Raw genomic sequence first — 14,549 nt, forward strand, 5'->3', positions numbered from 1 at the left:
CTGTGAGGGTATATCTGAAAATGATTAATATTTGAACTGGTGAACTGAATAAAGCAGATGGCTCTTCCCAAGGTTGGCGGGGGTGGGGGGAGCATCATTAAGTCTCCTGAGAGACTGACTAGAACCAAAAGGCAGGAAAAGGCCCAATTCATTGTCTCTACTTGAGCTGAGATAGGTGCATTCTTCTGTCCTCAGCCCTGGTACCCCAGGTTGTCTAGCTTTTGGACTTAGATGAGGACTTATACTGTAAGCCCTCTGATTCTTAAGTGTTTACACTTTGACTGAATTACAACACCAATGTCCTTGGTTGTGTAGCTTGCACATTAAAAATAGTGGGCCTTCCCTGTCTCTGTAACTGTGTGGGCCAATTCCTATAAATTAGTCTCTTCTATTTATCTATACAGGGTCCTGCTGGTTCTCTCTTTGGAGAACTCTGACTAATGGAGTCCACATTCAAGTTTATTTTAATTATTTGTTTGGTTTTTGATAAGTGAAGTGTTCACATGTTGTAAGACTCAAGACGGCATTATCAGAGAAGTATTTCTCCTTCATGTCTTCTAGCCTTTTTGTTCATTTTCCCATCCATCTCTACCTATCTCTTTTATTCTAATTTCTAACAGAGTTTTATAGTCTGAGAAATGGGTGTAATCTGGGATGTGGTTATAGCAACCTACAATCATTACTTCAATTGACTTGGATCCCTTTCCTTTCCTCTTTCCCCTCCCACGCAGAATACAATTCAACAAAAAAGATTTTGGGTGTGTGCACCTATCTCTCTATTTTGAGAAAAGGAAGATAAATCTTAACTCCAAATATTTATCTATTCTTTCATTCATTCACTTATTCATTGTTCATACATTGATTGAACTATTTGAAATCATATAATCAAACAGGTCTTAAGAGTAAATATTTTAACTACATAACTTAGGAAACATAGAATGCCAACACTTAGAATTCCCCAAATCATGGGTATTTGGAGACTCACCATTGAAATTAACATTGCGGATATACTTCAACAACTTCTTTCCCCCAGCTTGCTCCATTTCCGGACAGACCCCTCGATAGTCAGCACAGAGATCCTTGTTCATATGATGAAGGGCATGAGCCATTGCATAGACTGCATCAATCACAAACTGAACTTTACCCTCCTGTTCATAGTTGGAATCTTTTCCAATTCTCTCCTGTCCTGCACATTAAAACAAGAAACATGCACACAGAAAGATTGGTGTTGAGTAAAGCATCTAAATTTGCATTTACTTTCAACTATGCTTAAGCAAACAATGTTTTCGAGAATCCAATAGTGCAAACTATATATCTATATTTAGCTACCATATTAAGTTGTTTTGATAGTGTTTGGCATTTGACTTGGTAGGTAGCCCATTACACTAACCTTTCTGATGTATTAGACAAACTTGTAAAGCACACTCCAAAAGATCACAATGACAGCTTTTTGTAGTAAGCCAACATACTGTTCAAAATATAGAGGACCCATAGAACAAAGGGATTGCTCAGATTAGAGATTGGGATGCCATATTCAAATCTTCAAAGCTCTCTCACTCTAGAGAGGTGACAGATTCAAAGGAAAATGATAGAAAATGAACTGGATTCCATACCTGAACTTCTATATATCCACTCCACCTCTTGTCTGACTCAATGGTTGGTATTCTTGGCAACTCAGGTGCTCAGGTTAGAAACCAGGTCATTTGTTTTTATTGTTTCCTTTTTTACTCTCTACCCTCACATTTACCCTAATGAAGAGCCAAGTTCTATCAATCCTACCTCTGTAATACTGAACTGTTGTATCCACACTACCAATGCCCCATTTATGCCCTTCTATCTTCCATCAGGATGCAATGCTAGATGCCTCTCTTCATCTGGTCATTACTCCATATCTACGTTTCCAAATAACAGACTGATCACCTCACCCTCTTGCTGAGAATTCTTCCATGTTCTTTGTTGCCTACAAAATAAAATCCAAATTCTTTCCCCTGACAAAGGAGAGTGTCCATCACGTTGCCCCCACCTGCCTAAGTAGAAGAATTGGCATCAAGTGTCTTTCACTGTGTTAGAAACTTTGCACACATTATTTTTCTTTCTTTCTTACTTTGAGAGTTAAATATTATTTATCTTCACTCTACAGATAGAAAATCTCAGTTTATAGAGATTAAGTTACTTCTCAAGATCATTTACAGATAGAAAGATTATAATAGCTCAGATTTATCCAACCCCAAAGCCCACTACGTTTTCTCACTACATCGGCCCTACGCAACCCTTTCCCTCTAACTTTGTTGTTGTTGATCCAGATAGATATGGCACTTTATTTTTTTATGAATACACCCCACCTCTAATGTTAAGTTATATATGCTTATGCTCTTTGCTTTCCAGAAACATCTTTCCTTCTTGCTTTCACCCATCACAACTTAATTCCCTCTGCATGGTGCATGCAATGGTTGCCTATACTTAGTTCCTCAATCACATTTAAAGATTTTCATGAAATATAGTAGCATTATATTTTATTGCTCTATTAGCTTCCTAGATTTTTTCATTTCCTTTTTTCCCTTATACCACTAGCAGCAAACACAGCATTTAGTATTTAGTAGATTCTAAACAATACTTGTATTAAATTATGCATTATGTACATGATACTATGAATTCTCTTTAGACCTCTTGATCCTTTAGAAAGAAGAATAATTATCCACAGTTTGTATTTTACTTTCACAGCAATATTTCCCAAATTGTATTCCATGGCACATTTCTACAGTGAAAAAAAAAAGAAAAAGGAATTCTACAACCCAATACTCTCCACTGCAAAATCAAAGGACCCTGATAGGGGCGCCTGGGTGGCTCAGTAAGTTGAGCATCTGACTTCGGCTCAGGTCAGATCTCACATTCGTGGGTTCGAGCCCCGCATCAGGCTCTGCACTGACAGCTAGCTCAGTGCCTGGAGCCTGCTTCTGGTTCTGTGTCTCCCTCTCTCTCTGCCCCTCCCCCTCTCATGCTCTGTCTCTCTCTGTATCAAAAATAAAGATAAAACATTAAAAAAATTAAAAAAACAAAAACAAAAGACCCTGACAGACATTGCATTACTTATTTTTAGATTTCCTTACTGACTTTTCCAAAGTATTTAATGTTATGAGAACAACTATAAACTACAAGAAGAAGTTTCACAATTTCTGAAATTTGCTTGAACTTGTATTTTTCATTTTCAAAGCATGTATTAATATCCCAAAGAAAATACACTTTTGTGTTATATACATATTTCATTTAAATACCAATCAGACTCATGCTGCTGCCTGTCTTTGGGTCTAGGCTTTTCACCAACAGTGAGATCAAATGAGCTGAAATCAAGAGAGGCAGATAAAAATGATCATAAATCCATACTGCTACTTCTAATTGAAATTCAGGACTACAGTTTTTTTTTTTTGTAATTAACCTTGGCACTGTTATACTTCTACCTCCTTCCTTTTATGAGAAAAATCTTGGTTCTTAATGATATCATTCTGATGGTTTATTTGCTTTATTCCATAATATAGGTCATGCCTTAGTATGTCTTGTCAAACAGTCTCAAAATTATAGTTTATGAACAGCCTTCTGAAAATAGTTTTTCAACTTTTGGCTTCTTATGGTGATAGATTCTAAGAGTGACTACTTTGTTAAAGGTTACATTCATATTTATCTTTTGTTAACTATGGACACATCCCCCACTCTAGAGAGTGAGATTGCACTAATTTGCTCTCCTACCAACAGAGCTTTTGTCTAAAAACTTCTTTTAAAACTTTTAACTTCTGGATTTTGAATTTGCACTCTCAGAATAAAGAAGATTCCACTCCTGTTTTCTTCTAGTACTTGTATAATTTTGGTTTTAAAAATCAGGTATTTGATCCATTTGAAATGTGTTCTGGTGCACAGAATGAGGAATAAATCAAAATGTATTTTCTCATATAGTTACTGGGTTAAAACATACAAGAGTTCATCTGTCAGAGATTTGAAAACATACAAAATCTGTCACAGATTTGAAGTGTGGCTTTTGTTTTATCCTAAATTTCCATATGTAATTAAGTCTATTTCTGGATTTAAAAAATCTGTTTCATTGTTTGGTTTGTCTATTCATGCACCAATGCTAGAGTTCCAATCATTAAAAGTAACATTTTAATAATTGGTAGAGTTAGACATTCTTCCACATAATTACTCATTTCATTCAAAATTTCCTGGTTATTTTTGTTTACTTATTCATATAAACTTAATTAATCATTTATATAGCTTGAGGGAAAAAAAAAACTCGATAGGATATTTATTGGGTTTATGTGGTATTCATAAATAACCCAGAACAGAAATCTTTATGAAGGTGAGTCTCCCTACTTATGTCTTTCCTCTTTCACTTCTATCACTGTTCAAGTATTTCTCAAAACAAAAGCTTTGAGTATTTCCTGAAAGTTAGCTTAGGTATTTCATTTATTTTTGCTATTATAAATGCAGTTTTCCTTGCTATGAATTCTCCTGGGTTTTTGGTTATATATGTAAAAGCTATTCTTTGTTTGGTTGTGGTTTTATTAGTTTTCAACAATTTATCATGAAACATTTAAAACATAGCCCAAGGTTGAAAGTATTTCACAGCGAACCCACTGACTAGATCATGATCATTTTACAATACTTATTTTACAAGGCAATTAATTTTCTCATATTAGTTTTATAACCTACTACTTTACAAATTTGTTATTTTTTATAGTACTTAAAAAAGGCCACTATGAAGGCCTTATGACCACTATAAAATATACACTATGGAATAGGTTCAGACTGATAATTCAGATCAGTTTCTATACTTCATTCATAGAGACATTTATTCCAGAATGAACACCTAGAAAATAATTGCTATATTTTAAGTCACATAATTTATGGAACACTGTAGGCTTTATGCTTCTCTTGAAGGGTCACCATGTATATGTTAGCATCTTTTTTTTTTAATTTTTTTAATGTTATTTTTATTTTTGATACAGAGAGAGACAAAGTATGAGAGGGGGAGGGGCAGAGAGAGAAGGAGACACAGAACTGGAAGCAGGCTCCAGGCTCTGAGCTAGCTGTCAGCACAGAGCCTGACGCGGGGCTCGAACCCACAAATGTGAGATCTGACCTGAGCCGAAGTCGGAGGCCCAACCAACTGAGCCACCCAGGCGCCCCTATGTTAGCATCTTAAAGGCTCTCAGAAGACTTAAGAGGTAAGTTTGTCTTTGGGGATATCAGGACTTGAAAAATGTAACCTTACATCAAGAAATCAGAAATGGTAAGTTCATTAAAAAAAACAAGGTTACTTGAAATGTGGTTGTCTTCAGATATTGGTACCACTAGTGTGTGTGTGTGTGTGTGTGTGTGTGTGTGTGTGTGTGTGTGTGTGTGTGAGAGAGAGAGAGAGAGAGAGAGAGAGAGAGAGAGAGAGAGAGAAAGGGTGTGTGATGGGGGCAGGGGAAGAGAAAAAGGGAAAGAGAAATATGATCTGAACACTCTTTGAGCTTCACAGAGTCAATCCTGATTTGTCTCAGCCAATCCAATTTCCTCTACAAGGGCTGATTTAGAACAGGCACAATTCTAGCCAAGGAGATATAAGCAGAGTTTGGTGGGAAATTCCTGAGATAGTTTACTTGTTCTTATAAATAAATATACTCAGTTTTATCAAAGTCAAACCCCAACATATACACTGTAATTACACTGGTCATTTTGTGCTTCTCTGGTTATTACACTGCAAATGAATTATAGCATAAAAATGTGCTATGTATATGAAAATATAAATAAGTTATGAGTTAGTCAAACCTAAAATAACCCTAGATTTTTTCCCATGTGTATATTAATTTTTCCATTTAACTAATGTTTAATACTCATTAATTCCCATCTTTTTATGAATGATATACTTCTTATTCACGTACCACTTTATAATATCATACAGGCACCTTGGTAGCTCAGTCGGGTAAGTGATCAACTTCTGCTCAGGTCAAGAAATAATTTGTAGATTTAAGCCCCATGTAGGGCTCTGTGCTGACAGATCGGAGCCTGGAGCCCGCTTCAGATTCTGTGTCTCCCTCTCTCTCTCTCTGCCCGCCCCCCGCCCCCCCCCCGCTCGCATACACACTCTCTCAAAAATAAATCACCATTAAAAAAATCGTAATACCCTAGCATTAGCCATCCCCTCCCTTACTCCCAAAAAAAACCCATGAAATGAAATTTTAAGAAATACTTTTAACACAGATTGAAGTAGGATGAAATAAGAATATTTTCTTTTTTAATATTTAAACATTTTTTAAAATGCTTATTCCTTTTTGAGGAAGAGAGAGACAGAGTGTGACTCAGGGAGGGGCAGAGAGAGAGAGAGAGACAGAGACAGAGACAGAGAGAGACAGAGAGACAGAGACACAGAATCCAACGCAGGCTCCAGGCTCTGAGCTGTCAGCCCAGAGTCTCATGCAGGGCTTGAACCCACAAACTATGAAATCATGACCTGAGCTGAGGTCAAATGCTTAACTGACTGAGCCACCCAGGCGCCAGTCACTTTCAATCAACTGTCAGTTAACAGCTCATTCTTTCCATCTTTCTGATTAACTGACATACTGTCATATTCTTTTCTTGGATAAAGTTCATCCTTTTCAACATATTTCCTGGAAAAGGGTCTGAGGTTTAGATAAATGAGGAAAACTCTGCATCACTAGCTTTTACTTCTCTAGCAGGCAAATAAGACTATCCTTTTTAAAGTCTTGTGATTTTCTGGAAATGGATAAATTCCTAGAAAGAAAATCTCCAAAATGGTCTCAGACAGAAATAGAAAATCTGAGGAGACTAATTACCAGTAATGAAATTAAATCAGTATAATTTAAAAACTACAAAAATAAAAATAAAAGTCTAGGACCAAGTTGCGTCATAGGGGAATTCTACCAAACATTAAAGAAAAGTTAACACTTAGGTTAATTACTGTTTTTAAACTATTCCAAAATAATGAATAGGAAGGAAAGATTACAAATAAGTCTAGGAGGTTAGCATCACCCTGAGGGGGGGAAAAAAAGACTAAAACATCCCCTCCAAAATAAAACTATAGGCCAGTATCTTTGATGCACATAGATACAAAAATTCTCAACAAAGTATTAACAACCACATTCAACAATTCATTGAAATGATCATTCACCATAATCAAGTATGATTAAATTTTGGGATGCAAAATGGTACAATATTTAAAAATCAATCAATGTGACACACTTCATCAACAAAACAAAGGATAAATGTCACATGATTATCTTAGTAGATGTAACAAAACCATCTGACAAAATTCAACATCTGTTTATAATAAACTCTCTGTTTATATAAACCCTCCCCAGTGGGTTTAGAGGGAACATTCCTCTCTGTAGTAAATGCCCTGTATGAAAAACCCACAGCTAACCACATACTCCGTGGTGACAACCTGAGAGCTTTCAGTGTAATATCAGAAGCAAGACAAGGATATCCACTGTCACTACTTTTCATTCAACATGGTACTGAAAGTCCTAGCCACAGAAATCAGAACAGTAAATAAAATATAAAGTGTACATATGGGTAAAAAGGATGTTTACGTGTCACTATTTAGAGATGACATGGTATTACACATAGAAAACCCTAAAGACTCCATAAAAGAAAAAAAAAACTATTGGGGGACCTGGGAGGCCCATTCATTTATGCTTGTTTTTTTTAAGTTTATGTATTTATTTGGAGAGGGGAAGAGAGAGAGCGAGAGCATGAGCGCATGCATGAGAAAATACTTGGACATGGGGGAGGGAAAGGGGGAAAATCTCAAGCAGGCTCTCTATTGTGGGGCTCAAATTTATGAACTGTGAGATCATGACCTGACCCAAAATCAACATGCTTAACCCACTAAGCCACCTCAGCACCCCAAGCCTCTAACTCTTGAATTTGGCTCAAGTCATGACTTCACCAGTTTGTGACATTGAGCCCTGCATCAGGCTTGGTCAAGTGTGAAGCCTGCTTGGGATTCTCTCCTCTCCCTCTCTCTTTATTCCCCCCACCCTCAAAATAAATAAATAAACTTAAAAAACAAACTACAAGAACTAAAAATGAATTAAGGAAAAGTGCAGGATACAAAATTAATAGTGATAAACTGGTAGCATTTCTATCCACCAATAATGAAGTAGCAGAAAGAGAAATCAACAATTCCATTTTTAATTGCACCAAAAAGAATACAATACCTAGGAATAAATGTAACCAAGGAGGTAAAGGACCTGTATTCCAAAAACACTGATGAAAAAAAATTGAAGAAAAAAGATGGCCCATGTCCATGACTGGAAGAATATTTTTGCAATATCCTTATTGCCTAAGCAATATATAGATTTGATGCAATCCCTATCAAAACACAAGCATAATTTTTCACAAAAATAGAAGTAGTAATACTAAAATTTGTATGGAACCACAAAAGACCGCCAATAGCCAAAACAATCTTAAAAAAGAAAAACAAAGCTGGAGATATAAAAATCCCAGATTTCAAGATATACTATAAAGTTGTAGTAATCAGAACAGTATAGTATCGGAACCAAAACAAGTACATAGATCAACAGAACAGAGAACCTAGAAATAAATGCATGCCAATTTTTACAGTCAATTAACCTATGACAAGAGAGACAAAAATATACAATGAGGAAAAGGCACTATCTTCAATAAATGGTGTTGGGAAAACTGGACAGGTACCTGCAAAAGAATGAAACTGGACCGTTTTCTTATGCCATATATAAAAATTAACTCAAATGGATTAAATGGCTAACTAGGAGACCTGAAATCATAAAAATCCTAGAAGAAAACACAGGCAATAATTTCTCTGACATGGGCCATAGCAACATTCTTCTAGGTGTCCTAAGGCAAGAGAAACAAAAGCAAAAATTAACTATTGGGACTACATGAAAATGAAAAGCTTTTGCACAACAAAGGAAAACAACAAAATGAAAAAGCAACCTACTGAATGGAAGACATTTGCAATCGACATATAAGATTTATAAGTTATAAATCCAAATATATATATTAGATTACCACCCAAAATATGTTAAGGATGTATACAACTCAACACTACCAACAACAAAAAACTTGATTGGAAAAAATAGGCAGAGAACCCTAACAGACCTTCTTTCAAAGATGACATACAGATGGCTAACAGACACATGAAGAGATACTCAATGTCACTAATGAACAGGAAGTGCAAATACAAACCATGAGGAGATTGCACCTCATACCTGTCAGAATGGCTAAAATAAAAAAGACAAAAAATGACATCTGTTGGTGAGGATGTGGAGAAAAAGGAACCCTTATGCACTGTTGGTGTGAATGTAAATGGGTGGAGTCACTGGGAAAACAGTATAGAAGTTCCTCAAAACGTTAACAATAGAAATACCCTAAGATTCAATAATCCACTACTGGGTATTTATCCTCCTGCCTTTCCCCGCCCCACAAGCTAAAAACACTAATTTGAAAAGATCTGTACATCCCTATGTTTACTGCAGCATTATATACAATATCCAAATTACAGAAGCAATTTAAGTCTCCATCAACAGATAAATGGATAAGCGGATAAGGAAAGTATGGCTTGTGCACACTCACGGACACACACACACACACACACACACACACACACACACAGGAATATCACACAGCCATAAAAAGGATGTGATTGTGCTATTTGTGACAACACAGAAGGACCTAGAGGGTACTATTCTAAATAAGCCAGACTGAGAAAGACAAATACCATATGATTTCACTCATATGAGGAATATAAAAAAAAAGAAGAAGAAAATAAAGAAGAAACAAAGAGCAGAACAGGATCTATAAATACAGATAATGAAGTTGCTGTTGCCAAAGAAGGTGGGTGGTGGGGGTTAGACAAAACAAGTTAAGGGAAGTAGGAGATAGAGGCTTCTATTTAAAAAGAAATTATTTATTGTCGAATTTATATCCAAGTTGGTTGGCATATGGCGCAACAATGATTTCAGGAGTAGATTCCTTAATGCCCCTTACCCATTTAGCCCATGCCCCCTCCCACAATACCTTCAGCAACCCTCTGTTTGTTCCCTATATTTAAGAGTATTTTATGTTTTGTCCCCCTCCCTGTTTGTATAGGACTTTTGCTTCCCTTCCCTTATTTTCATCTGTTTTGTATCTTATGAGTGAAGTCGTATGATATTTGTCTTTCTCTGACTAATTTTGCTTAGTATAATACACTCCAGTTCCATCCACATAGTTGCAAATGGCAAGATTTCATTATTTTTTATTGTGAAGTAATAGTCTTTTGTGTGTGTGTTTATATATACATATACACACGTAAATATGCATATAATACACACATATATACATACACATATCTATCTCTCTCTCTATACACACACACACACACACACATACATACATCTTTATCCATTCATCGGTCGATGGACATTTGGTCTCTTTCCATACTTTGCTATTGCCAATAGTGCTGCTATAAACATTGGGGTGCATGTGCCCCTCTGAAACAGCACACCTGTAGCCCTTGGATAAATACCTAGTAGTGCAATTGCTGGGTTGTAGGGTAGTTCTATGTTTAATTCTTTAAGGAAACTCCATACCATCTTCCAGAGTGGCTGCCCCAGTTTGCATTCCCACCAGCAGCGCAAAAGAGATCCTCTTTCTGCACATCCTTCCCAACATCTGGTGTAGCCTGAGTTGTTAATGTTAGCCATTCTGACAGGTGTGAGGTGGTATCCACCTGTGGTTTTGATTTGTATTTTCCTGATGATGAGTGATGTTGAATATTTTTTCATGTGTCTATTCATAGATGCTTCTATTTATGAAGTTAAGAAGTCATTGGATTCAAAGGTGCAGCATAAGAAATATAGTCAAAGATAGTGTAATAATTACGTATTGAGACAGATGGCGGCTACAAGTGTGGTGACCATAGCAAAACATATAAACTTGTGGAACCATTATGTTGTGCAACTGAAACTAATTGAACATTGTATGTCGCTATTATAAAATTAAATGAAAATAATAAAGTCTGATTCCCTGCTCTATTAGTATTTGTGTCCAGGGGTCCAGTATTTACCTTCAAGATGCATACCTTTCTAACCTTCTGTTGAATAAACTCTTAGCTGCACTACACACAAATAATCCATAAATTCTTCCACTATTAGAATTTTTAGTGTCCATTCTTCTGGTGAAGGATTCTCTTTGAAAGACCTGCTTAACCTACCCATTTTTGCATACTTCCTTCTTAGAACCTATGCCTTAGTTAATACGTGTAAGCAAAGTTTTAGAAGAAAATATGAATAGAAAATGCAAGACATTATATATTGGAAGTTATGAATATAAACAATCTCATTTTAATGCAGAAACCAAAAGAAAGAGACCGGGTAGGGGGAAGGCAGAAAACAAAAGATGTTTGCTAATGCAGACTAACAAATTTCCCGGAAAGGTTCAGCAGATTTGAACAACTGGTCTAATGTTTACCATATGTTTCTAAGGGAGTAAAAAATTTATAATTTTTATTTTGATTTCAAACATTAATTGAAATTATTTGCTTTGGAAAGACCTCTCTCAAGTAATGCATGCTTGTGCTGGCCACCATGCATTACCCAAATTTATTTTATTGAATATACAGCCTCAAACTTAAATATTTTTTGAGGCTGACATGCTGAGTAGTATTCTGTAATTAACTGTAATACTAATGTTTGGATTTATTGGAAATGACAAGTGCCTTAATAAACAGGAAAGAGTATGTCACAATGGCTCTCAAAATAGAGTCAGGGAAGACTTTGGTTTTAACAAAGCTGCTAGATTCTGGGTAAAGAGGATTCAGAGGCAGCACGGTGGGTATCCTGGGGGCGAGAAAATGTTGTAGGGCTTACAGTTCCCCAGCAAGGCTTATCAAGATGCTTCTTTGGTCTAGTGCATGATTTAAAATTAAGTAACTTGACTTACTGGATATTTTCCCCCTTATTGGTATACATATCTCCTTATACCATGAATGTTAATCATGAAATTGGATTCTGTGTTTGAGGAAGTTTACTTTGTTGCCATCTTTTTGAGTGACTGCACTCAGGGAATCTCAGAAGTAAAAACCCACAGACTGCAAGAAGTATTAGTCAAAGTCAGAGGTGTGGATTGAACCCAAAAGCCTTTGGTGTGGTCGTGGTTCTATTTGTGGGCAAGGCTGAGTGACAACACAATGGAAAACTAACTCCTGATAAAAATAGCAGGGTACATAGTACTACAGGGAGCATGTATCTACTGCACGCTTTCTGTGCAGCAGACTCTGGGCTGAACATGTCCATCGCTTAATTTTTAACTTGCACAACGCTTTCTTTGGCGGGTACTATTGTCTTTTCCATTTACCATCCATTTCCTGCCTGTTGCTTCACTTCACATTATGGGCAATTAGCTACCTGGTTCCTTCCATAGGTGCACATGGAAAGTGAGGAACTAGAACTTTTCCTCTTTATTTCTTTTCATTTTCAACTTTAGAACCACAAATAACCTCCAGGTTTATGCCAGCCATGACTTCTACATCCTCTTATCCACACTGAGTATTTCACTACAAGAGTATCCTCTAAGGAAGAAATGGATGATTTTTGATAACCCCCATCATATCCTTCCCCTGATCTCTCCTTGAGTGGAAAAAGTTAGCGTCCAGAGAAATGGCCAGAATACTGGCAAAGGAAACAAAAGAGAAATGGCAGATGACTTATTAACTGATCCTCTACCTTAGATGACCAAAATTTGATTACAAATGAACCATTAACATCCTAATGTTCTGCAGTGGATACACATGGAGTAGTTTGTTATAGATTCATAAAGACTTCCAGCAAGGGAGATACACAGTGTCTAGCCACAAACCCTCATTTCTAATCATTTTCCATGCAGGATGCTTCCTGGGGGACCATTTAATTGTCACTTAAAACTGAGTTTCCTTCTGCAATTCCATTTCCAATTTCTAGGTAAGTGCAAATAAAAATACAAGCAGTGAGTGAATATGTGTGTGTGTGGTGGGGCAGGGCAGGGAGGGGGTGGGGAGGGGGTTAGTTTTCAAACAATGTACTAGAGAACTGGATTGAAAGGGAAGGAAGTTTCAGTCCCAATGTTCACACACCTCAAACGTGTAGGTGGTGTTCTGAGAGACTCGGCCAAGGACCTTTTTCACTGCCAAGAACAGCCTGTTGTAGCTAACATGAGCCAATTCAGCCAAGGTAGGAACACTCCTTCTGAAACTCACACCAGGAAACGTGCTATACCAAACAAGAAAAAGATGTCATTTCTTAAAGATGAGCATGGATGCAGTTTCAATTTCTCATATAGATTTCCTCTTCTGATTTCCTCAGCTCAACTTCTGTTTATATACTTTCTATTGCTTCTTCTATGCAAACTGTAAAATCATTGGCTAAGCTTTCTTCCCAGAACTGAGTTAAAAATTAAGAGAAAATATGCCATGGACGAATGACTTTGTTCTTAACCACTTCTTCAGCCAAAGTTGATGCAGTGATGGGGTTCTGCCCCTGTGAAATTCTGTTTATGTCATTCCAGGAAATGTATTCAAATTGAGCCTTCAGAATATTAATTAACCAATTTATTTAAAAAATGACTTAGATACCAGATGAAATAATAGACCTGTGCAATCATCATCAGTAGCTGCTCAAACCATGAATTGAAAGGCTGAATGGGGATTTTACAGTGAATAGATCTTTTTTTCTTTCTTTCTTTTTATAATAGTTTATTGTCAAATTGGTTTCCATATAACACCCAGTGCTTCTACCCACAAATGCCCCCCACCATGACCATCACCGCCTACCTCCCTCCCCCTCCCCTTTCAATCCATGGTTCCTCTTCAGTATTTAGTAGTCTCCCTTGATCTGTGTTCCTCACTCTTCCCTGCTCTCTTTCCCCCTTCCTCTCCCCATGGTCCCCTGCCAGGTCTCTCCTGTTAGACCTATGAATGCAAACATATGGTATCTACCCTTCTCTGCCTGAATTATTTCGCTTAGCATGACACTCTCAAGGTCCATCCACTTTCCTACAAATGTCCATATGTCATTCTTTCTCATTGCCATGTAGTACTCCATTGTATATATATACATATATATACCCTCGCTAGCATCTATAGTCTTTTGATTTGTTCATTTTAGCTACTCTGACCGGTGTGAGGTGATATCTCAGTGTGGTTTTGATTTGTGTTTCCCTGATGATGAGTGACACTGAGCATCTGAAGCCTTCTAAAACTGATCAATGAATTATAATGTTGCAGGATACAAAGTCAACGTACAGAAATCAGTTGCATTCTTATATACTAAAAATGAAGCAACAGAAAGAGAAAGCAAGAAACTGGTCTCATTCACAATTGCACGAAAACCCATAAAATACCTAGGAATAAACCTAACCAAAGATGTAAAAGACCTATATGCTGAAAACTATAGAAGACTTATGAAAGAAATTGAAGAAGACACAAAGAAATGGAAAAACATTCCGTGCTCATGGATTGGAAGAATAAACATTGTTAAAATGTCATTATTACCCAAAGC

The 14,549-nt window shown here is 36.7% G+C and overlaps 1 protein-coding gene across 6 annotated transcripts in view; it reads right to left on the reverse strand.

Moving 5' to 3' along the window:
• Nucleotides 1–14,549, reverse strand: part of GRM7 (glutamate metabotropic receptor 7) — an 850,676-nt gene that overhangs the window by 268,947 nt on the left and 567,180 nt on the right. For all 6 annotated transcript variants that reach the window (XR_003901066.1, XR_003901065.1, XM_029917442.1 and 3 more), the window contains exon 6: nt 986–1,186. Coding sequence is in view for 4 of the 6 variants with exons in the window: in XM_029917442.1 (XP_029773302.1) it covers nt 986–1,186 (201 nt within the window). In the remaining 2 variants the exon portion in view is untranslated. The remainder of the gene's footprint in view (nt 1–985; nt 1,187–14,549) is intronic.

The sequence above is a fragment of the Suricata suricatta genome, chromosome 12, assembly GCF_006229205.1.
Source record: "Suricata suricatta isolate VVHF042 chromosome 12, meerkat_22Aug2017_6uvM2_HiC, whole genome shotgun sequence".
In the NCBI taxonomy this organism is placed as follows: Eukaryota; Metazoa; Chordata; class Mammalia; order Carnivora; family Herpestidae; genus Suricata; species Suricata suricatta.